Source organism: Microtus pennsylvanicus, chromosome 9 (assembly GCF_037038515.1).
Source record: "Microtus pennsylvanicus isolate mMicPen1 chromosome 9, mMicPen1.hap1, whole genome shotgun sequence".
In the NCBI taxonomy this organism is placed as follows: domain Eukaryota; kingdom Metazoa; phylum Chordata; class Mammalia; order Rodentia; family Cricetidae; genus Microtus; species Microtus pennsylvanicus.
The window spans coordinates 109,665,550-109,688,193 of NC_134587.1; the positions used below are offsets into that span (position 1 = coordinate 109,665,550).

At 52.6% G+C, this 22,644-nt stretch overlaps 3 protein-coding genes across 4 annotated transcripts in view; all 3 read right to left on the minus strand.

The window, feature by feature from the left end:
• Nucleotides 1-2,438: 2,438 nt before the first annotated feature.
• Hapln4 (hyaluronan and proteoglycan link protein 4) lies at nt 2,439-9,215 on the minus strand. The gene is made up of 5 exons (XM_075987278.1): nt 9,109-9,215; nt 8,323-8,443; nt 7,736-8,098; nt 5,678-6,001; nt 2,439-4,707 (listed from the first exon to the last, which is right to left on the minus strand). Exons 1-5 carry the CDS (start codon nt 9,109-9,111, stop codon nt 4,316-4,318), a joined length of 1,203 nt encoding a protein of 400 aa, XP_075843393.1. The 5' UTR covers nt 9,112-9,215; the 3' UTR covers nt 2,439-4,315.
• Nucleotides 9,216-10,277: 1,062 nt separating this feature from the next.
• Nucleotides 10,278-16,896, minus strand: Tm6sf2 (transmembrane 6 superfamily member 2). Of its 2 annotated transcripts, none has more exons than XM_075984584.1 (10): nt 16,645-16,896; nt 15,414-15,517; nt 14,658-14,755; nt 14,469-14,572; nt 13,598-13,680; nt 13,005-13,129; nt 12,512-12,613; nt 12,080-12,172; nt 11,560-11,679; nt 10,278-10,736 (listed from the first exon to the last, which is right to left on the minus strand). In XM_075984584.1, exons 1-10 carry the CDS (start codon nt 16,737-16,739, stop codon nt 10,527-10,529), a joined length of 1,134 nt encoding a protein of 377 aa, XP_075840699.1. In that variant the 5' UTR covers nt 16,740-16,896; the 3' UTR covers nt 10,278-10,526. The 2 variants fall into 2 exon arrangements, with proteins under 2 accessions (XP_075840699.1, XP_075840700.1); XM_075984585.1 differs by having other exon boundaries at nt 10,398-10,736; nt 12,512-12,607; nt 16,645-16,861.
• A 2,504-nt stretch (nt 16,897-19,400) lies between these two features.
• Nucleotides 19,401-22,644, minus strand: part of Sugp1 (SURP and G-patch domain containing 1) — a 33,294-nt gene continuing 30,050 nt past the window's right edge. The window contains exons 9-14 of the mRNA XM_075987279.1: nt 22,169-22,275; nt 21,579-21,756; nt 21,269-21,375; nt 20,043-20,188; nt 19,696-19,825; nt 19,401-19,557 (exon numbers count right to left, since the gene is read on the minus strand). Coding sequence (XP_075843394.1) covers nt 19,531-19,557; nt 19,696-19,825; nt 20,043-20,188; nt 21,269-21,375; nt 21,579-21,756; nt 22,169-22,275 — 695 coding nt within the window. The 3' untranslated portion in view covers nt 19,401-19,530. The remainder of the gene's footprint in view (nt 19,558-19,695; nt 19,826-20,042; nt 20,189-21,268; nt 21,376-21,578; nt 21,757-22,168; nt 22,276-22,644) is intronic.

The window sequence follows — 22,644 nt, forward strand, 5'->3', positions numbered from 1 at the left end:
ACTCGAGGACTCTTACAACGTAGGCTGGCCAGAATTCCTTAAATTCTGAGGATGACCTTGAACTCCTGATTGATTGGGGGTTTTTGTTTTCTGTTTTGGAAACAGAGTTGCTCTCTGTAGTCCAGGCTGGCCTCGAACTCACAGAGATTTCATCTGCCTCTGCCTTCCCAGTGCTGCCACATTTGGTTTATGGGATGCTGGGAGAGCACGCTACCAGCTTGGCCACAGGCTCCACGAGATGAGCTGCAGCCACAGGCTGCTGCTGTGTGCAGAGGGGAGCACAGGGAAGTCTTTGTTCTCTTCATTTATTAATTTAGTTTTTACGGAGACACTATGTGTCCCAGGCGGACACGAACTCAAGCTCTTCCTGCACTAGCCTCCCAGGTGTGCACCTGCATGCCAGGCAAGGAGGGTGCAACGGAGGCATAGCATGGGCTAGACTTGGTGGGGTGTGGCCACGGTTTCAGACAGAAAAGACCAAAGTCATCCTGAAAACTGATTTATTGAAAACATCATCAAGATGGCTCTGCTGGCGAAGGTGCTTGCGGCTAAGTCTGATGGTTTTAGTTCAGTTCCCTGAACCCATGGTATTAGTGGAGAACCATAAGGAGACCATGAAGTGTGTCCTCCTCTCCCCCACAAAATAAAGAAAAAACAAAGCAAAACCAGTGTAAAGACAGAGAAAACAGGGACCGGTAGCATTCATTACTCTGCTTCCTGATGGGGCATAGTGCGCCCCGTGCCTCATGCCCCTGCCATTGAGACATCCCCACTGTGACAGGCTGTATCCTCGATCTCAGAGTCTAATAAACCCTTTCTCCCTTAATTTGCTCTGCCTGGCATCTGGTCACAGAGAGAAGAAACGTGACCAACACGCACGTCTCAACAGACAGAAGCAGCACCCTTGCCCCAGCACTCATGAGGTGTGAGCAAGAAGAGCCTGGGCTATGTATGACCCTGTCAGAAACAAGAGACAAAAGCAGGAAAGGAGGCCAGGCAGGGTGGCGCACACCTTTAATCCCATTTTTGGTTTTTTTTCAAGACAGGGTTTCTCTGTAGCTTCGGAGCCTGTCCTGGAACTAGCTCTTGTAGACCAGGCTGACCTCGAACTCACAGAGATCGGACTGCCTCTCCCTCCTGAGTGCTGGAATTAAAGCCTTGGCTTAGTTTATTTGGGGGGAGGATGTTTTCTTTTTTGAAGTAGTGTCTTACTATGTAGCCTTAACTAGCCTAAAACTAGCTCTATAGACCAGTGGTTGTCAACCTTCCTAACGCTTTGATAGGCTCCTCACGCTGAGGTGACTCCAACCATAAAGTTATTTTGTTGCTGTTTTGTAACAGTAATTTTGCTACTGTTATGAATCATTGTCAATATTTGTGATTCCCGAAGGGGCCGAGACCCACAGGTTGAGAACCATTGCTGCAGCCCAAGGGGGTCTTGAACTCAGAGATCTATCTGCCTCTACCTCCAGAGCGCTGGCACTAATAGTGTGTGCCAGCACACTCAGCTTATTAGGAAGGTGATTAGGGTGCTGGAACCGCATGGGTCAGAGTGGGATAAACTTAGAGATAAATTTTTCCCATCCCTGAAGTGGATCCAGCTTCCGACTTTTCTCTTTCCTAGCTGAAGTTCCCTGTTTTCACTTGGTGAAACTGAAGGGGTGGAGCCATCCCTCTCAGTTCAGCCAATGAGTATGGCCCATTTCCCAGAGCAACCCTGATTGGTCCAGGACTGCATGAATGTTAGTTAACCCCTGAGACTCAGGCGCGTCCTCTGACCACTCATACACACCCCACACACTAAAAAAAAGCGAATGAATAACGTTTACAAATAAAAATTCGGGGCTGGAGAGATGGCTTAGTGTTTAAGAGACTGGCTTCTCTTCCAGAGGACTGAGGCTCAACTATCCACAACTATCCATAACTCTAGTTTTAGGGGATACAACTCCCTCTTCAGGCCTCCAGGGGCAGCAGGCATATGCATAGTAGTGCAGACAAAACACAAACACGTAAAAATAAAAATTATAGATGGCTACCTAAATTCTTTTTTTAATATTTATTTATTATTTATTATGTATATAATAGTCTATCTGTGTGTATGCAGAAGGCCAGAAGAGAGCACCAGACCTTATTACAGATGGTTGTGAGCCACCATGTGGTTGCTGGGAATTGAACTCAGGACCTTTGGAAGAGCAGGCAATGCTCTTAACCACTGAACCATCTCTCCAGCCCGGCTAACTAAATTCTATAACCAGATCCTAGCTGGACTCATTTTTAAAATTACAGGATGGTTATTATCACATATCCCACTTCGCACTTGAGGAGGTCAGAGTATTTCATAGGGTCCTGTTTTGGGTGAGTGGGCACTGAAGAAGGCAGCTGCTTCCCAGCCCAGCCTGAGAAGCCCACTACAGAGACAGAGGAGCACGGCAGCCATGTTTCTCAGTCATCAAAAGAAACAAAGGTTTATTGAACACGGGGCTGTGTGACCCCCGAGCAATCCTGGTCCAGAGAGGAAACAGCCTGGTCAAGTTCTGTCACTTGGTCAAACATTTTACAACAAAATGTATGGCTTGAGCCCACAGCCACCCAGCTTCCAGACTCAAAGGTGGGCTTTGCAAAACAGGGCAGGCAGCAGGGTGCTGGCGTGGGCACTTGCTACTCCAAGCTGCACCTCAGAGCTGGGAACTCCTGCGTCTGGGATGGCTCTGACTATACAGTTTTTGGATGTTGGTTCTGACCCTTGAACACACATGGTCCCTCGGAAACTGAATTGGTGGTTTCAGGAACATTCCACTCTCCTTGATCTCCAGGGAAGGAAAGCTCTGACTCTGTGCAGAGCTACAGTCTCTTTTCTCACCTACAGATGATAATTTAAAATGCTGGAGAGGGTTTCAGTAGCGGCCTGTGCACAGCTGCTGCCTGCCTAGAGTTAGCATGCAAATGAACTGTGGCGGGCAGCTGCTCCAGAAGCAGAGCCCTGTCTGCCCCTCCCCCCAACACAGCAGGCAGCTCCAATCAGAACTCTGCCCTTGGCAAGAAGTTCCTGAGAGCTGCAGATCAGTTGTCATGGAGACATTGACGGTCTCTATAGCGACAACTGAGTAGGACAGGACCCTAGAGGGACAGGTGTTCTGTTATCTCCATGGCAACAGCTATGAGGTTCAAGCTGTCTGGGGGAGGAACTTGGACGGCTGAGAAGAACGGGAGGTGCACCTTGGAAATGGGGCAGCTTGTTTCCATGGAGAGCCTAGAGAAATGAATGCTGGGTCCCCCTGAGGGCTCAGTGGGGAAAACAGTCTCCATAGTGGTCCATCAGGATGGGGACATTCGGAAATGGAGTGGTAGGTGTCTGGGCTCTAGGCCAGTAAGAAAGGAAGAGTGTGGAACCGGGCGAGAGGACAGGTAGAGACGCACTAGTGACTTTGTCATCGTAAGAAGCCGAGCAGCATGTCTCTATAGCAAGTGAGATTTTCATGGGGTTCAGGTTGAGGAAATGATGTCTTTGGTGACAGCTCCAAGGAGCCTGCGAAGGGACATTCAGGCGAGTCTAATCTCTGGCCAGAGAAATACCTGAGGGTAGGCATGGCCACTGTTCCTGGGAGCCAGCTGGGGACATTCTCCCATGAAGCCAGAGGTGTTGGGACTCTCTTGTATAGTGACTGGGGACTAGGCATGTTACCCTGGAAAGTTAGACTCTCTGGAAGAGCTGGAATACCCAGCCTCTGCGCCACCCGCCGGGACAGGGCGTGGCCACCTTTTGACTCATAGTTTTCTGTTTCTTCACCAAGTAATGAGGAAAAGTCAGTGGACAGTCGACTGTCTAAGACCAGCTTTCCAGCTCCTGGGAAAGGCAGAGGGTTTGTGTGGCCAGTCTCCAGTTAACCCTGGGGGTCCAGCCTCCAGGTGACTGACAGGGACTGTTTTCCAGGAGGCCACAGAAAGGTTTTTAGGAAACCGTGGGGTCCTGTTGGTCTACTGAGATCCTGGGGGTTGGGAGCAGGGAGGGAGGCTCTTCCAGACAAAGTCGCGAAGATAGGACATCCACTATCCAGAAAAAGTGGGCTTGGCCACTATCAGGGTGTCTCAGAGAGTGGCACAGTCAACCTGCAGGGCACTGCAGGATACGTCGTGTATCAAGGAGACCTCAGGAGGTGTGGCCAGTGTCCTAAGACCACAGGTAGTTGAGTCAGCCTTCAGCACACCACGGGGGTGTGGCGTGTTCAAGGGTTCTCTGCTAAGTAGTCTGTCTCCACGGGGTGTGCAGGGCCCCTGGATCAGCCACCAACATCCCCAAACGCCCGTCCTCGCAGGCCTAGACACGCAGCGGGGTCCAGGCAGCCGGGTCCCTCGACCCTCCTGCCCAGCCTCCTCCGCCCTCCCAGCCCCAGCCCCAGCCTCCTGGAGCCGGGTCTGGGGCACCTGGAGCGCGGTAGCAATAGACACCGAAGAGACGTCGTGAGGCGTCGGGGAAACCGAGGCTGCGGACGCCCGGCCGGGGGCCCCCGCAGCGAGTTCGCGGATTCACGATGGGGTAGCGCGCGCTGCCATCGGCCAGCCAGCCGACAGTGCAGCGGTCCAACAGCTGTAGCTTCCAGGCGGCGAACAGCTGCCCGACCTTGGCCACCGTCGCCCCGCGAGCCGCGCAAGCGCGAGCTGCTCCGGCCAAGGCCACTGGCCGGAGAGGCTTCAGGAAGAACACGCGTCCTGCGGGACCCGGGGGCGTGTCAGCACCAGGCCAGGGCTGGGCCCTCAGGGCTCCTGAAGCCTCGGGTCCGTCCCATTCCCTGCCAATGACTTCTGCCAGTGCGAAGCCGTGCCATGCGGCATTTTACTGCCCCCCTGTGGCAGCTCTGGAAAGTCTTCTTCCTAGTAGCTCAGGGCAAGGCGGAGGGGGCGGGGCCTGATTACTTAGGGGTGGGGTCAATGATCCTGGAGGCGGGGCCTATGTACTTGAGGGCGATCTCAGTCCACTTGAGAAGGTGTTCGCCACTGATCCTATGTCATTAGGCAGGGATCTGTGCTCTTGGGCGCATGGTCTAAACTCTTGAAATGGACCTCCAACCACGGGGCAGGCCCTTTGCATTTCCGACAGGCCTTTCTCGAGGGGTGGGGGGAGACTATGCGCTTGAACTGGGCCTCTCTCATTGGGCGGAGCCTATTGTGCGAGTATGGGGGAGGGGGTCTTCACTCAAGAGTCTGTGCCCTTAGGGATGGGGCCTATGCACAAACAAGAGTCTATGTTTCTGAGACAAACTTCCCTCCATCTGCCAAGCCCTATGGCTAATGGTGAGGGCAAGGATTGGGGACTATGCTCTCGGATCTTCTTTTCTTTTAGGGAGCAGGGCATATGCGCTTGAGAAAAATTCCTTCTAGGGGCTGAACCTATGCACTCAGGAGTGGGGCTACCCTCCATGGGTCAGAGCCTGTGCACATAAGGCAGGTGTCCCTTCAGGGAGGGGTCATTTGAACTTGAGGGGTGTGCCTTGTCCCAGGGAGAGGGCATAATGCTTAGGAGGAAAGAGAAAAAGATCCCTGGGGCAGGGTGGGGGTGGGTCGGTGGAACCTATGTATTTATGGATGGAGCCTCACTTCAGAGAAGTGGGTCTAAAATCTTGCGGCGGTTTCCTTCCAGAGGCCGTGACTTCAGCTTTTACTAGAGAAGGGCTTAACTCACCAGGGAGGTTGGACGTGAAGCAGAATGCATCATAGCGTTCCTCAGCATTATGGCGATATCCATAATTGCGCACGCCTCCGTTGGTGCCTTCACCAGCCCCATTGCTCCCTGCCCCGCCACAGGGCTCCCGGGCCTGGCTCACTGGGTACTGTACAGAGCCATCGCGCAACCATCCTGCATTGCACCAGTCCAGGCCATCGCGCCAGGCTTCGTGCAGCTGCTCGGCGGAAGCCAGAATGCCATCCTGTTCAGCACAAGCTCGCTGTGCTTCCACGAAAGTCATCTTGTAGCGGCCTCCACGAGGGTGATAGGGGAAGACCACGCCTGGATGAAAACAAATGGGAAGCCAGGCGGTGGTGGCGCACGCCTTTAATCCCAGCACTTGGGAGGCAGAGGCAGGCGGATCTCTGTGAGTTCGAGACCAGCCTGGTCTACAGAGCTAGTTCCAGGACAGGCTCCAAAACCACAGAGAAACCCTGTCTTGAAAACAAAAAAAAAAAAGAAGAAGAAAACAAAACAAAACAAATGGGAACCTATCAGGGTACCCCAGTTTCTCATGCACCTTACATGAACCAGAACCTTCCAGTTCATTCTTCTCTCTGGCCCTCGGGTCTGGCCACACCTCTGGCCAGCTCACACACATCCTTGGATTTATGCTTGGGACTGGTCCTTCCTCCTTAACATACTTACTCTCTTTCTATGGTCGGAGACCTTTGCTCATGTTCTATCCTTTTCTACCTGCCCTATTCATCCTTCAAAACTCAATTTTTTGTTTATTTTTGTTGTTGCTGGTTTTGTTTTGTTTTGGTTTTTCTAGACAGGGTTTTTCTGTGTAGTCCTGGCTTTCCTAGAACTAGCTTGTTAGACCAGGCTGGCCTTGAACTCACAGAGATCCACCTCCCAAGTGCTGGGGTTAAAGGCGTGTGCCACCACCACCCTATAAACTCAACTCTTAACCCTCCTCAGTCCCAATGTTCTGATAATCCAAAAAAAAAAAAAAAAAGAATCCTTCCCAAAGGGACCACAGAGCTGGAAATGCTTGTTCCTAGCATTGGATTCCTCCACACTAGCTCCTGAAAAGTTAGGCAGAGTGTTGAGCTCCTTAGTTTGCCGGTATTTATATTTAAAGTGCTTCTGTTGCAACTTCAGTGTGACTACTCCGAACCTGTTGCTTCCTAGACTCACAGATGCCCAGTCTCCTGCAGCCAGAGCTCACCTCCTGGCTAACAGCTATCTGCCTCGGGGATTTGGGGGAATTAAATCAGAAGCTCCAGAGCGCCCTTCAGCTAAGTGGCTAGCAAACAGAGAGCATCTAAGGAAGCCAGCTACTATGATTTACCACCGTTAAAGTGTTCAGAGATACCAGCAAAATGGCTCAGAGGGTAAGGGGATTTGCCAGCAAGCCCGAGGAGTTGAGTACTATTCCAGGACCTACTGGCAGAAGGAAAGAATCGTTCTGTAAGTTGTTTGTGACCTCCATGCAAGCACCATGGCAGATGCACACTCATATGCATACACACACACACACACCACAAATTCAATAAACTTTCCTTTGAAGATCAAGAGTTCAAAGCCAACATGGGCTCCATGAAGCCCTGTCCTAATCTTAGAGCTAGGGCAGGAGAGAGAGATGGCTCAGCAGTTAAAATACTTTCTGAAGGCCTTTAATCACAGTCCTCGGGAGGCAGAGGCAAGCCGGTTCTCTGTGAATTTGAAGCCAGCCTGGTCTATAGAGAGTGAGTTCCAGGACAGCCAGGGCTACACAATGAGACCCTGTCTCGAAAAGGGGGAAGGGAGAATTCTTACTTCTCTTTCAAAGGACAGTGAGAGTTTTCCCACACCGACCTCAGGCAGTGTACAACCACCTGCAACTCCAGCTCCAAGGGAACTGAGGCAGGACGCCTTGACCACACATTCAAACATATACATATCAATAAAAGCTGTAATAAATATTTTTAAACGAACTATTCCCCTGCCTAGTAAGATTTCTACTGTGCCAACTTGATTCGGTTTATCCCACACTGTCCCCCCTTTCTCATCTGCCCACGCTTCGGTCACCTTCCAGGTCCAGCTTGACTATGCCGGCGTCATCCTCTAGCTCATTGGTGACCTCACACTCGTAGCGTCCATAGTCCTGCAGAGTGACATTTCGGAGGACCAGGGAGGCGTCCCCGGGCCCGTCGTTCTGTAGCTCGGCTCGCCCTCGGTAGGGACCAAAGGCTCTGTGCTGGGTACCCAGAGCCACGAAGACATCGGTGAAGGCCAAAGGGTCTACCACCTTCGTCCACTTGAGGCGGACGCCGTCGTGATCGTGAGCGGCCGCCTCGTAATGGTAACGGCAGGGTAAGACGATGGTGCCACCGCGGTGGCTCACCACCTGCCCGGGCGCCGTCTGCACCACCACTGAGCCGGATTCGCCCTCTGTGGGGCGACCAATCAAAGGTCAAAGGTGCGGTAGGGAGGGACCCAGAGAAGTGATGCCAGAGAAGTGATGTAGGCCCAGGATAGGAAAGGAGCTCCGAAGAAACCGAGTGTTAGGGACCACCGCAACCCGCCACCCTACCCCAACCCGGTCGTTCGCTCTTACCCACAGTCCCGGGGGGGGGGGTAGAAGGTGGGGAACCAGAGCTGCGCACAAGACTCACCCAGCACGTGCACGACTTTCTTTCTGCCACGCTGCGCCCCGACAGGTACGGGGACCAGCAGCAGGAGTCCCCAGGCGACGGCCCAGAGCGCGTGGGGACCGAGGGCCGTCGGAGTGCACGCCTGTGGACACAGGAGCTGCGTCCAGCTCTAGTGTCCGGACCCTCCGCAGCTCGACTTGCCCTCCCAAAAGGGTCTCAACCTTGGAGCTGTCCGAGCGTCAGGTGACTCCTCTCCCCCTCTCTCAGGTCCCCACCTCCCGCTACCGGAGCGCACGGGAGGGGGAGCAACAGCCCGCACCGGGGCCGCAAGGTTATCAGCGCGCCAGGAGACTGCAGCAAGCTGGGCAGCGTGAGCGGGGGCTGGGGACAGCGAGACAGGTGCGGGAGGAGGGGGGGAACATTGGACTACTGAGCCAGGCCGGGGGAGACAACGGGAGAGAGACACGCAGAGACGGAGACTCAGAGACAGACATAGAGACAGAGACGGAAAGACGGAGACCCAGAGAAAGACGCAGAGACAGAGATGCAGAAGAAGACAAGAGACTCAGAGGCAGAGGAAGGAGAGACTGGTAGGGAGAGAGATAGGGAAAAAGAAAAAGTGAGCACTTTCCCTTCTCCCCCTCTAAAATAAGCGGTAGACATTAAGGGGAGCAGAGAGGGAGAAAGTGCCAAAGAAAGAAAGAAGAGGCAAGAAAAATACAATAGAGGGTGGAGAAAGGCAGAGAGGGGAGAGGGAGGGGGAGAGATAAAGGCGAGTTCGGGAACCCCGTACACCACTGCACTCACCATCCTGCTCGCGGCCCCCGCAGAGCCGCCAGTGCGCTTCCAACTGCGCACGCGCACAACGTTTTGGACCGCCGGTCCCGCGGGCCCGTGCGATCCAGGCGTTTGCCTGCAAGGGGAGGAGGACTTGGGGCATTAAAGGGGCAGCGCGTGCTCACCGCGCCAGGAGGGGGCGGGCAGCGCAGAGCTGGGAACGTGGTGATAATGACCCTGACCTATCGCGACCTTCGAGCTGTGAGGACTATCTTGGCCAGCAGACGAGTCTCACAGGCCTCAGTTTGCACTCCATGCTTCAGTTGCCCTGAAAAGTAAGCCCCGTTAGATTGGAGCCCAGTCCCTAACTCAGCTGTGCCCAGGTATGACCTTGGATCAGAATCTTCACTTCCGGTCTCAGGCTAGACTGTGGAGCCCAGTGGCAGCAGTCTGTGGATATCATTGGATGCCCCCATTTGGTTATGCTGTGCTCTGTGTGTGTGTGGTATGTGCACCTGTGTGTGAGAGTTCGAGCGAGTGTAGCTCAGAGGTCAACATTTGGTGTCTTCCTCACTCTCTACCTGTTTGTTTGAAACAACCTGGAGCGCACTGTGTATCAACACTACACTCAGCTTCTACCTGAACCTGGAGCTTGCTGGCTCTGCAGAATCTTTCTTTACTCCCTTACCCCCGTGCTGGCTACTTCCTTACGTCGTTGCCACGGCCACTTACTTTTACGCAAGTATTGGGGGATTTGAACTAGGGTCCTCATGCACATTATTGATTGACATATTGTCCCTGACCCTTTTATGTGTGGAGGTGTGAGAATGTCGTCCAGGTTGGTGTCCAATTTGCTATATGGCCAAAGACGATCTTGTCCTGGTGGTCCTGCCTCTCCCTCCGCAGTGCTGGGATGACAGGTGTGTACCACAGCAAGCTAATGTAGTGCTGGGGACAAAGCCAGGGCACAGCCCTGGTTGTGCTGTGACTTCCCCAGTGTGACCTTATGCGTGTGGCCAGCCATACTGAGAGCCTCAGTCCTCCTGTCTGGAACACGGAGTGGTGCATCCCACCGAGAGGCTGACTGTGAGTGTCCTAGTGTCCTGGCCTCTCTGTGACTGTGAGCGCCTCACCCTCTCATGGGTACAAGAAGATGGTCCCTTGCTCCAGCTCCCTAAAACACTCAGGTGGTGATGTCCAGGACATCAAAAGGGTTTTTATTAAAAGGATGAAGGGAGGTGAAGGGTAAATTCCAGGAGAGGGCATTAGAGTCCTTGTGGCTTTTGGGGCACAGTGACATAGCAAGAACATCTTGTCATGGGTCTCCTACACTTCTTTCTGGCCTGAATTGCAATTCTCCCAGATGTCCATCCAGTTTTAAAAGGGCCAACCCATCCTTGCAGGGCAAGGTCTGCTGCATAGAGGTCCTAGCAGAGAAGTGCACATGTTCACTGCTGCTTCTTGCCTTGGCCCTGGGGCTCCAAGGGTGGTGACTGCATGAAGAAGGCAGGCCACCACAGGCAGCGGAAAGCCAGCAGGTGTGGACCCAGTGCAAACAGCATGTTGCTTAGAAAGAAGGTGGTCCAGGTGTCTTCAGGCACGCGGTAGGTGAAGGGTGTGCGCAAGTGCATGGAGGCACCCATGTGTGAGAACTGCGCCTGTCAAGGACACAGGAAGGAGGGCAGGTTAGGCCAGTACCCTCAGGCCACCACCCACTGCCATGTCTTCCCTCCCCAAAACAACTGTTTAGCAATAAACATCCCTGCCTCTGACTTGGATCCCATTCTTCCTCCTCACAAATGTAATCAACTCGCAGAGACTTCCTGGGCCCCCTGCCTTGGCTGGTTCTAGGCATTTTCTCTTCCTACCAAAAACCCAGAAATAGCTCTGAGCCCTCCAATGTTCACACAGCTTCCGCGGCTCCCGGCCTTCCTTCATACGCCTAGAGCCTTGAGTCCAAAGTCTTCAACATCCAGCTCCAATTTCTGCTGCCTTTCTGTGCACTTTCCCTTCAGGGGTCCCAGTCTTTCTGCTCTGCATCTGCTCTCAGCCCGTCGCTCCTTCCCTCCACGTTTCTGTTTGTTACATTTTGTTTTTGATTTTTATGAGACAGGGTTTCTCTGTTTAACAGCCCTGGTTGTCCTGGAACTTGCTCTGTAGACCAGGCTGGCTTTGAACTCACAGAGATCCACCTGTCTCTGCCTCCTGAATGCTGGGGTTAAAGGCGTGGGCCACCTTGCCTGGCTCATTAGTTTGTCTGTTTGCTTGTTTCCAGTGCTGGGGAGATAGAAGCTATGTGCTTGTACATGCTAGACAAGCACTGGACCCTGGAGCCATATCCCAGCATGGTTCTTCCTAGCTCGACTAGGGGGCTTGGAGCTACTTGTGTGCTAGGGGTTATATACATCCAGCTATCTCCTTCAGACTAGGGAATTCTGGATCACTGGACCTGGGCTCCACCATCACTACCCCACTCCTTACCTGGCCAATGGCTCCTGCAAACACCAAGGCCCAGTCTGGCAGCCAGGAGCAGCCAGGGAAAATGAGGGCATAGGCAGCCAGGCAGTAGAAAGGCAGAGCATAGAACAAATACACCAGCATCTAGGGGAGACCACAAGCTGTGAGAACTCACGGTGGGGACTCCTCACCCATCACACACACTTAGCTGCCCAGATGGTGCAGAACACTGGCCTAGCAAATTGGAACACCCCATTTCCAAGACTAGTATGATTGACAGGGGCATGTGATTCAAGCTGGGCTAATCAGAGCCTCTGTGAGACATGTTCTTAAATCCTAGCATTTCCAAGGGCATGGATGAAACCCCTGCCTGCTTCTGGGACATGATAGGGAGCCTTGCTAAGAAGGCACAGCCAAGCCATGTCTTGAGCACTTGGATCCTGCCATACCTGAAGGCATCTGCCTGGCTGGCATGGCTTTCAGGTAACTGTGTCAAAGATGCTTGGGCAGGACCACAGCTTTCTCCTTCCACCTATCCTCTCACCTGCAACTTTGGGTAGGCCACAGGGTCCCGCAGATATGGCTCATATTGGTAAATATAGATGAAGCAGGCGTCTGTGGGGCAGTCAAGTACCACCTAAGACACACAGATAACCACCATCCATCTCGATCCTCTCACGAGGCTCCTCCCCACTCCAGCTCTCAAGCCAAGTCCACACCAACCACTCTGGTTCCTCTCAGCCCTCCCTAGTTCTCTCCCTTTGGTTATGAATTCACAATGAGAGAGCTGAGAAGAGGCTCTGGGGAACAGGCATTTGTCATGGAAACTTCAGGTCAGACAGTGAGGGACTTTCTTGAGTACGAGATAGAAGAATGTGTCTGTCCTTTTGGCAATGAATAAGGAAATAAATTTGGGAGAAGAAGGCTGAGAAGGGAGTCTGGAAGTGGAGGAGGGAGGCAGCCAAGGCAGACTCACCAGGCCCCGGAAGAGAGTGAAGAACGCAGCAAGGACGAGGTACGTGATGATCACCAGGTCGGCTGGGCGCTGTAGGAGGCCTTTTTTTTGCTCCTCCTGTACCTGGCCCATGTGAGGGAAAGCCAGAGCTAGCCAGAGAGGCCTGGAGTCCGGCAGATGCTCAGTAAATGCTCCCCTATGTCTTTTGAGAACTAAGGAGGCTCTCCCAAGTAGACAGTCATTGCGTCTTGAGCTGAGGATTGAGCAAGGTCTTGTACAGGCTGAGCAAGTGTTCTACCTGTGAGCCAAAGCCTAGCCCCTCACTGGGGGGTTCTAGGCCAGTGTTGAGCCACACTTGAGTCCTTGGAGTTTTGAAACAGTCTTACCACAAAACCTGTGCTGACCTTGAACTCAGTCTCCCCAGTGCTGGCATGGTAGGCAGACCACCATTACCTGACTTTACACACAGCCTTTGGTCCAGTCTTTCACAAACTGTGTATGGTGGAGCACTCACCATGTTGGGGGTGTAGGAGGTTGGTGCATGGGACTGGCTGAAGATCTTCACACCAGCCCAGCATGGGACCAGCATGTAGAGGATGGCGAGGAAGAAGGCAGGTCTGATCTCTGAACTGTATTTACCTGCCGGGACGGAGAACATATGACTAGGAAAGATCTCCTAATGGCAATTGAGTCATTCAGGAGCCCCACCTGGACGTCTGGAGTTACACTGTTCTTGCTCAAGCGCTTCCATGGCTTCCCAGGATGTTCCTTGCCCTAGCCTAGCTAAGTTTAGCCTAAACACAGGCCTGACACTTGTGAGGACATCTTTGTTTCCCATCAAATATGTCTCTTTGCTTAGCATTACTGAGCCATTTCAACCCTGGAACTTGTCAGCCTGCCCCACCTCAAAGACCTCTGCCCCCAGGACCCACCCTAAAACTCCTCCTGTGTAAAGAACATTCTGGGCCTAAAGAGGTAGCAGGATTAATGCCGTCTCCCTTCACTTCCCCAAGGAAGGGGGTAAAGGGGGTCTTGGCTGCTGGCCAAGACACAAGGTTATTGGGTCTTCAGATCTTTGGAGGGGTGGAGTCTCATAGGCTGTCTTACCAAGGATGTTTCCTGGGAGGAACACCAGGAGGCTCATGGCGAAGGACCCCAGCCAGTAGAGCCCAAGGTTCCGGTACCTTTTCCTGGGAAGTGATAGAGGGGTCGCTGTGGGCCACTAACCCTCAATCTGTTAGGGCCCAGAGGCCACCTTGGCCCTTCAGCTGGGTTCTTCTTGGGCTTTATTTATTTATTTATTTTTTGGTTTTTCGAGACAGGGTTTCTCTGTGGCTTTGGAGCCTGTCCTGGAACTAGCTCTGTAGACCAGGCTGGTCTCGAACTCACAGAGATCCGCCTGCCTCTGCCTCCCGAGTGCTGGGATTAAAGGCGTGCGCCACCATCGCCCGGCGGGCTTTATTTATTTATGGGGATGGAATGTGGGTCTTGATCACGCTCAGTATATGCCAGGATGGCACCTCACACAAATAAGTACTGGGAATGAGCCGGGCGGTAGTGGCGCACGCCTTTAATCCCAGCACTCGGGAGGCAGAGGCAGGCGGATCTCTGTGAGTTCTAGGCCAGCCTGGTCTACAACAGCTAGTTCCAGGAGAAGAAGATTCAGATTTTCAGTGGGCTGGAGAGATGGCTCAGTGGTTAAGAGCACTGGTTGCTCTTCCAGAGGTCCTGAGTTCAATTCTCAGGAACCACACTTTGGCTTACAACCATCTGTAATGAGATCTGGCGCCCTCTTCTGGCCCTCAGGCATACATGCAGGCAGAACATTATACATAATAAAAAATAAAATCTTAAAAAAAAAAACCACTGGGAATGGTCCCAGTGGTACAGAAGATGTGGGTCTCCATCCAGTCACACCTGTTAGCAGTCTCTAGAAACATCTTTTAGCCATCCATGGGTGACCTGGGACCCACCTCACCTCTTCCGGATGGCACCGGCCATGGCCAGATAGAGTAGGTAGTGAACAGTACCATCCCAGTAGCAGATGAAAATGCCATGCGCTGTGCGTAGGTAGGGCTCCCCCTGTGGGCAAGGATGGAACTTAGGAGCATGCATGGTGGGGCCAGGACCACCTCAAGCCACCTCAGTCTTGGTAGCCACCACCTACCTCCTTGGTGTAGAAATCCATAAAGCCCACCATGTAGCCATCTTCTTGGAGCGCAATAACGAGGTCCACCACCGAGGTGAAGGAGAAGAGCACAAAGACTGGGGGGGGGAGGAATGGGGGGAGAAGGTGAGTGTGGCTGACATGGCAGGGCTAGGACCAAGTGTGCATGTGCTTAAAGCCAACACAGTGGCAATGTGGGCCTGTGCAACCCCAGGTTCTGTTCTTTTGATAAGGTTTGAGTCTGTAGCAAAAATGGCAATCCTCCTGCTGCAGCTTCCCAAGTGCTGGGATCACAGGCCCCGGAACTCTGTACTTAGCTTTTAGTTCAGCTTAAAAGTGGACTTGCAACATCAGGTCCAGAGTGAGGACACCAGGCAAGCCTCCAGGCCCAGGTCATGCATAATAGCATGTCATTCTACATATGTGATGGAGGAGGCACAGCCAAGGCCTCAGAAGTCCCTGGTCTGGAGCTGAACAAGGTGCCATTGTTATTCCAACACTCAGCACTGGGGGGTGGGAGGTGGGTGTGGAGGTAGGAAGATCAAGTTCATGGTCATCCCGGACTACGTGAGAGGGCCTAGTCTGATGGGACTAACTAAGACATAACTGGTTCTCGCTTGAGTTCCAGTTCTGAAAGAGGAGGCCGTGTGAAGTTCTCCAATCTAACCATGTTCCAGGCCCTTCGAGTTCTACAGTTGAATGGGAATCCTTCAAAGACTGATGGAGAATCTTGGTTGGCCCTGTTTAGTGACTCACCAGCATAGAGAGGGTCATAGGTGATCTCCCCATGAGACAGACTGTAGACGGCCATAAAGAGCAGACCCAGTATCAGCGCACTCATCAGCACTGCGCACAAGGGCCTGTGGGGGGCACCAAGGGACACATGCTTGGGTGAGACCTCTTGGCGGAGTTACTCAGGAAGCACCAGCAAGGGAGAATGAAACTTGCCTTCCCCATCAGAGGCTTCTTGCTTAGGATTTTTACATGACAAACTCCTACTCATTCTTCAAGACCCATGTATATATTGCTCCTCCTGGAAGCCCTCCCTGATTTCCCTATTCCTTTCTGTTAATTCCAGTAATTCCATCATTAGTAATTCATTCATTTGGATTTGCCCAGTTCCTCCCAGCTAAAGTCCAAAGCCTCCATCAGCTGCACCCTATCCTTGCCCAGATCTACCCCACCAACCTGATAAGACAGGTCAGCTAGTTGCGAAGATAACAACAGAAGCCAGGGCCTCCATTAACACAGCTGGATAAACAAACTGAAACCCAGAGAGGGGAATCCACCGTCTAGTGTCACACAGCAAGGTTTTGTCCAATTCTCTTGCACTACCCAGGCCCACATTTCATGAACGTCAGCCTGGTTTTACCCAATCAGCAATGCCAACCAAGTACCTAATTGCACAGAACTTGTGATCCTCGCCTATAACTATAGTGAAACCTAGACAGAGGAAGGAACCGAGGTTTCCAGAGTGCACCTGGCTCACTCGGATTCCCAGAAGACAGGTATTGCTGCCCGGAATTCAGACCTATGGCTAAACTCTTTCTATCCCATCATTTGGGTCCGCCGAACTTTGGAGTGAGGGACTTGCTGGACCTCCAGGGTCTAACTAGAGATAGAACACAGGGACGGGGTGGTCACTGCGTGTAGGAGAAAGTTATTCTAAGCCTGAGAAAGAGGCGATGGAAGAGGGCATGCGTGCCAGGGGAGCTGGGTCAGTAGAGCTTTATCTAGAACAAAACTTTGACCCTAGGCGACTTTGGAACTTGAGCGGGGTGCATCCCTGGAATACTCATAAACGTCCCAAACATTAAGGCTTCATATCATTTTTCCACAGAACCTCACCACAGCATCCCCCTGCCTCAGCGCAGCGGGAGGGAAATCTCTGCTTGCATGGCCGCTTCCCAGACCCAGCTCCCATCTCCCGGGCTCCACCACCCCTCATCCTTCCTCTAGCCCGGTGGTCCTCGCGGACGAAACGCACTGTGAGAACGCCGAGACTTGGTTGAGCGCGTAGGACAGCGGCAGAGCGCCGAGCGACATCGCCGCGATCTTGCCGGCTAGCGGCGGGATGTCCATGGCAGCGGCGCCCTGACCCCGGCGCGGCCTCCAAGACGTTTGGCTCGGCGACCGCAGCGAGTCTGAGCTCTGGGGTGCCGAGGACCTGCCCCGCGCAAAGGTCACCGCACGCTTATCGCAGCCTCCACCCTTACCCTCGCACGCCCGGCCAACGTGCGGGGTCCCGCCCCCACGAGGCTCCGCCTCCCTCGCCCCTCCCCCGCGTCCTTTCGGCGGTCGCACAGCCGTAGCCACGCCCCTCCCCACTCTTAGCGGCAGCACCACTGTAGACACTCCCCTTACCTCAACTTTTAGCCCCACCTCCAGATCAAATTCTCTAGCGCCCCTGAACTGTAGCCACTCTCACCAGAGTCTACAACAGTCCCCCGTCCCCCAACCTACTCCCTTCATAGCCTCTGCTTTGCTGTGGCCATGCCAGCAAAGGGCGATCCTCCCTCCTGTCGCCATCTTCGACAACACTTGGCTTTTTTCGCAAATAGTGGGAATTTGAATTCAGATCCTCAAGTTTGCACAGAAAGCTCTTACAAGCTTGGACCATCAGGTCAGCTTTCTGCACCGTCTTAGACCTGACACACTGATACCATAACCTGAACATGGAGAAGGGCATTCCCTTTTCAATTAAAGATGTGTCTGTGTGCATGTGGGCATCACTCCCCACTTACTCCTTGGATGTAAAGAGGCTTGTTTTCTTGGCGAGGCTGGATCATCCTCCATGTCCCAGGAACTCTCACAGGAATCCAGTCGTTGTGTTCTGGAATTTGAACTTTTATCCTCATGCAGCAAATGCTCTTAACCACTGAACCTTTTTTTCTAGTCTTAGGGACACTTTAAAGGTTTCAAATTTTAAAATTTTTGTGTATGGGTATTTTGTCTTTGTGTCCATGTGCCTGTAGTGGTCATGAATGACGCCAAAGAGAACATTGAATCGCTTGGAACTGAAGTTAATGACAACTGTGACCCTCTGTGTGGATGTTGAGACCTGGATCTTTTCAAGAGCAGTCAATGCTCTTAATCACTGAGTCATGGCTCCAGGTCAGGTTTTTGTTCATTTTCGAAAAAGGGTCTCACCAAAGTAACTTTGAGAGGCCTGGCTTTGAACTCAAAGATCCACCTGCCTCTGACTCCTGGGATTAACTGAGCACACTACTGTGCCTGGCTCTTTAAAATTAATTTTTGTAGAGACAGGCGGATCTCTGTGAGTTCGAGGCCAGCCTGGTCTACAAGAGCTAGTTCCAGGACAGGAACCAAAAGCTACGGAGAAACCCTGTCTCAAAAAATCAAAAAAAAAATTAATTTTTGTGTGTGCATAAGATAGGAATGGTAAGCATGTGCCAAGTTTCTGAGTGAAGATCAAAGGACATCATTACTCATTTTACTAAGATGGTCAACTGGCACCTTTACCCTCTGAGCTATCATCTCTCCAACCTGCTCTATGTATGTGGGTCGGGCACCTTTACCCTCTGAGCTATCATCTCCCTGGCCCGCTCATGTATGTGCACATGCATGATGCTGGGTGTCACGCTCTATTACTCTCCTCCTTTGAAGCAGGGTCTCACTTAAAGCAGAGATTTCAGCTAAACTGGCGTACGGCTTCCATTCTCCCATTTCTGTTCCCTGCAGTGCTAGTCGTATCTGGCTTTCTGCATGGCTCTGGGATTAGAACTCAGGTCCTCATGCTTAAGCATCAAACACTGCTACGCCATAAACATCTCTCCAACTGAAAGTGACACCTCTCCCCTTTATTTTTTGATCTTTTTAGACAGAAGACTTTCTGTGTAGCCTTTGGCGTCCTGGAACTCTATTTGTAGACCAGGCTGGCCTCAAGATCTGCCTGCTTCTGCCTTCTAAGTGCTGGCATTAAAGGCAAGGCAAATGTCATCTCTGGCTTGCAGCAGGGACTCTGGGTTTTTTGTTTGTTTAGATCAAGAGAGCATCATGGTGTCAGGCAGAGGCAGGAGGATCTGTGAGTTACAGGCCAGGCTGGTCTACAGAGCGAGTTCCAGGACAGCCAGAGCGGGGCAGAGAATGGATGCTCACCCAAAGAGGATACAGTGTGATCATCACTAAACTTGGATTTGAGAGAGTTTTCTTGAAGTGACCACAGGCAAATGTGAACCCGTGTCTGGGCATGAAGCTTTGGGGTGTCATTCCCACAGGAGGTCCTGGAGCATGAGAGGTGGAGACACACTCCCCATGGTAGTCGTCCCAGATTCGGGAGAGCTGTTGGGCAGCAGGAAGGCTAGGCCAGGTGGGGTGTGGTAGAAAAGGAGGCTGGAGAGGTAAACTGGAGATAAGAGGCAGCTGTGTTGGCAGATCAGGGACATCATGAACGGGATGGAACCACAGGGACTGGCACTAGGAGGCCACCAGCTGGGCTCTTGCTCATGTGAAAGCCTTGTAACTTTGTAGTGAGTGAGCACAAGTTCTGGCTTTTCAAAGACTCTTGTACTAGCTTCTGGTATGAGACAGTCCCTGTGACAATCCCCACCCCCACCCCAGCTGTGCCCAGGAAACACCAACCCATGCACATATTAGGAAGTGCTTGGAGGCCTCTCTTTCCCCTGCCTGGAGTAAAGTCCTCGCCAACTGGCTGGCCTCCAGTTACTGGGACTGGAGAAGGACAAAAGGGATTCCTAGAAACAGTAGGGAAGAAGATGCTGGGCAGGAGAGCACTGGGACTTTAATACACAGCACAACACTTGTAACAACAGAATGGGCAGAGATGTATGCCACAACATTCCACAGTCCCAGGATAGCTGATCTCAAAGCAGACTTTTTGTTTCCAGAGTATTCAGTAGTAGGGCCGTCTGGGGTTGTTCTGTAGGAGGCCAAAAAGATCAAAAGTGATAGTGTTAGTGGGAAACTGCAGGTCCCCCCTCCAGAACCTTCCAGGGAGTTAGGGCAGGGGCTTTGGCGTCACCTCCCAGTTACCAGCAGAAGTCAAGGAGGCACACACCAGGGGGTTGGGCCGGAAGCGGTAGGCCAACATCATCCTCTTGCGGAAGGCCTCATACTCATCATCCTCCTTGGAAAGCTCAGCTGGCCGGTCAATGCCAAAACCTGCTCCATCAACTGTGGTGGCACCCCTGTGGACAGATAGGAAAGGACTACAGGGTACTGGGGTGGGGACTAGTGGCAGGGCTCAGCATCCCTAGGAGAGGTCCTAGATCCACTCAGACTTGGGTCAGCCAGCCTTGAGGTCACGCACAGTATTAAGACTTCACACCTGAGACAGTGCTCACTAGTCTCTAGGCCCTAAGTGTTCATCCATATGCTCCCAGCAAGCCCCCTGGCTGCACTCACTTGTTCACTGGGTTCTTGATGCCCTGGCCCTCAGTGCCCAGCCCCTCGCCCTCCTTCCAGCCCATCTTCATGAGCATCTGGTAGCCAATGTTCTCCACCGTCAGCTTGAACTCCTTGTACTCTGAGTAGTCTGGCTCTCGGCCCTCCTGCAACAGAAGAAGAGGAAGTTGCCTGCCATGGGGACTAGAGCTATCTGTTCTTAGCCGTAGGCCAGACTGGAACCACCCACGAGCCCCACTCCCACTAGTGGCAGACTCCCCTGAAACAGATCAAGCTCTTCGTCTTGCTATCTTCAAGGGACTGAGCGTCCTGGCAATCGAGTCAACAGGGGCAAAGTGACACTGACATAGTCCCATTGGGACATTAACAGTTTACTGTGAAGAATAGCGCATGTTCTAAAAACAATTTGTGCTGAATACCCAGCTTGAAGACACCACAGTAGGAACAACATACAAGGCGGTGCACCTCCCGTCCTCAGCACTTGAGTGGTAGAGGCAGGATCACAAAAGATCAAGGTCAGCCTGTTCTCCAGAGTCAGGACTGCATGGCAAGACCGTTTTTTTCCCCCCTCCCCTGAGATAGGGTTTCTCTGTGTAGCTTTGTGTAGCGAGCTGTGTGGTGTCACAACTGATGGAGATGTATAATCAACTCCTATGTCTAAAGTCTGACCTATGCTATGATCACGCAATGATTATCAGCTGCCTGCATATGCGTGAACCTATGGGCAGTGCCCACCTGGCAATCCGGGATTGGCAGCCCATGCCTACTTAAGGGCTGGGAGAGGTTTGGTCAAGGAGAGAGGGAAAGAGAGAGGTCAAGGGAAGAGAGGAAGAGAGAGAGAGAGAGAGAGAGAGAGAGAGAGAGAGAGAGAGTGAATAAAGGTCCTGGAATAAACTGCAGTGAGAAGAGCTCCGGTGGTCGCGTCATTCCTTGCGGGACGAGGGTGGCCGTGACAGCTTTGGCTATCTTGGAAACTCTATAGACCAAGCTGGTTTCAAACTCAGAGATTCACCTGCCTCTGTGCTGGGATTACAGATGTGCTACAGTGTCACCTGGCAAGACCCTGTCTTGAAAAGAAAAAAGAAAAACTCCCTCTACTTTGGAGGTGAGTGGGGGCTTCTGGAGGTATGATTTCCCTGTGGCTGGGAAATGCTGCACTGTTTGTCATGGCACAGGAAGGCTGGTGCCTCCCCATCAGCTTTCCCAGGCCTGAGCCCAGGACTCACCTTCAGGGCCTTGAAAGTCTCCATGAACTTCTCTAGCTCGTCAGGGGGCAGGAAGTCACCGATGAAGTGCTTGCCCCGACCCATCTGTGTTAGCTGCTCTGCCCACTCTGCCCAGAGAAGAGGGAAAGATGAATGGTGAGGGATAAAGTGGTAGGCAATATCAGCGTTGCCCAGTGTTCCACACACAGACCAGTGATTGCTCATGGAGGCTCTCCCCCCTCAACGAGAAAACAGAGGTCCATCTTTGGACCATGTCATGGTCAGGTGGTGCAGATGAATGGGATTCTCCCATCCTTCGTGCCCCACATACCCCGTGTCTTGTCCATCTCCATGCGCCGCAGCTGGTGCTCCCAGGTTCCCAGTTCGCTGTCCACCTCCTCATCACTGTCATAGCCATGCTGGTGTTGCTGTAGTGCCTTCTCCCACAGCAGCTGCATGTCCTGCATGGCGCGCTTGTGCTGCATAATCATGTCATACATCTGCTGCATCTGTGGAGAGACAGGCAGAGGCTTTGGGAGGTTGTCTCCTTGCCCAAAGAAGCAGGACAGGATAAGAGTTGCAACCTGAAGCATCCACATCCTAGCATGGAGAGTGGAGACCCTCAGCGACAGAGCAAGGGCTACCGCAGATGTCAGGCTACAGGTCTATGGCAAGGCAGGGCTGGGGGCTCTGGGGCTCTGATCCCACCTGACCTGCGTAGTAGGATACCCTGTCCTAGATTCTGGAGGTAGTTAGGGAAAGAGAGAGCAAATGGAGACCGTTCTACAAAGCCCAGTCCAGAGCACTGGGCACTACCTCATGTTGGTTCTGGGGACCTGTCTGTCAGGAACTCCTTAGGTGGCACTCACACAACAGGCCCTTCATCACCATCAGAGCTGAGTGCCCCACCTGTAGCCTTACCTCCTGTTGCTCCTTCAGCTGCTTCTTCTGTGCATCAGACAGCTCTGTGACACCCACCAGGCCCACAGGTTTCCCCTTCTCGTAACCAAGCCCCTTGAGATCCTGAACTAGAGGCAGAAAACAGAGAGGACAGTAAGAAGGTGGCAACCTTGTTCCAGGGTTTTAGGTACATGGTGTCAATTCTGCCCACGATACCCCAGGCAGGGTTCACAGGCTCTCTTGTCCTAGATGTTGACCTGGAGAGGCTCCACTGTGGTGGAGGCTGTCATGTGCACTGGTTGTTCACCTCTTTAGAAAGGTCTACTCCAGGAAGGTTTCAGAGTCCCTTAGCCACAAATGTTGACACCAGGGATCAGAGAATGTCCCATATCCCATAGTAGAAACTTGGCCCGAGTCCTCACTCAATAACACACAGCTAAGGGGCCTGGTAAGCAACCCAAAGAAGCTCAGCTCTGTGCATGTCTACAAGGCTATCT

Excerpts from the sequence above, each read along its gene's own strand:
- Tm6sf2 (XM_075984584.1), bottom strand. The coding sequence starts at position 16,739 with ATGGACATCCCGCCGCTAGCCGGCAAGATCGCGGCGATGTCGCTCGGC. Across the intron at positions 15,518-16,644 it reads CAAGTCTCGGCGTTCTCACA|GCCCTTGTGCGCAGTGCTGA; the intron begins GTGCGTTTCGTC and ends TGCCCCCCACAG. Across the intron at positions 10,737-11,559 it reads TTGCAGGAGCCATTGGCCAG|GCGCAGTTCTCACACATGGG; the intron begins GTAAGGAGTGGG and ends TGTCCTTGACAG.
- Hapln4 (XM_075987278.1), bottom strand. Across the intron at positions 8,099-8,322 it reads GAAAGTCGTGCACGTGCTGG|AGGGCGAATCCGGCTCAGTG; the intron begins GTGAGTCTTGTG and ends GTCGCCCCACAG. Across the intron at positions 6,002-7,735 it reads AGTCAAGCTGGACCTGGAAG|GCGTGGTCTTCCCCTATCAC; the intron begins GTGACCGAAGCG and ends GTTTTCATCCAG.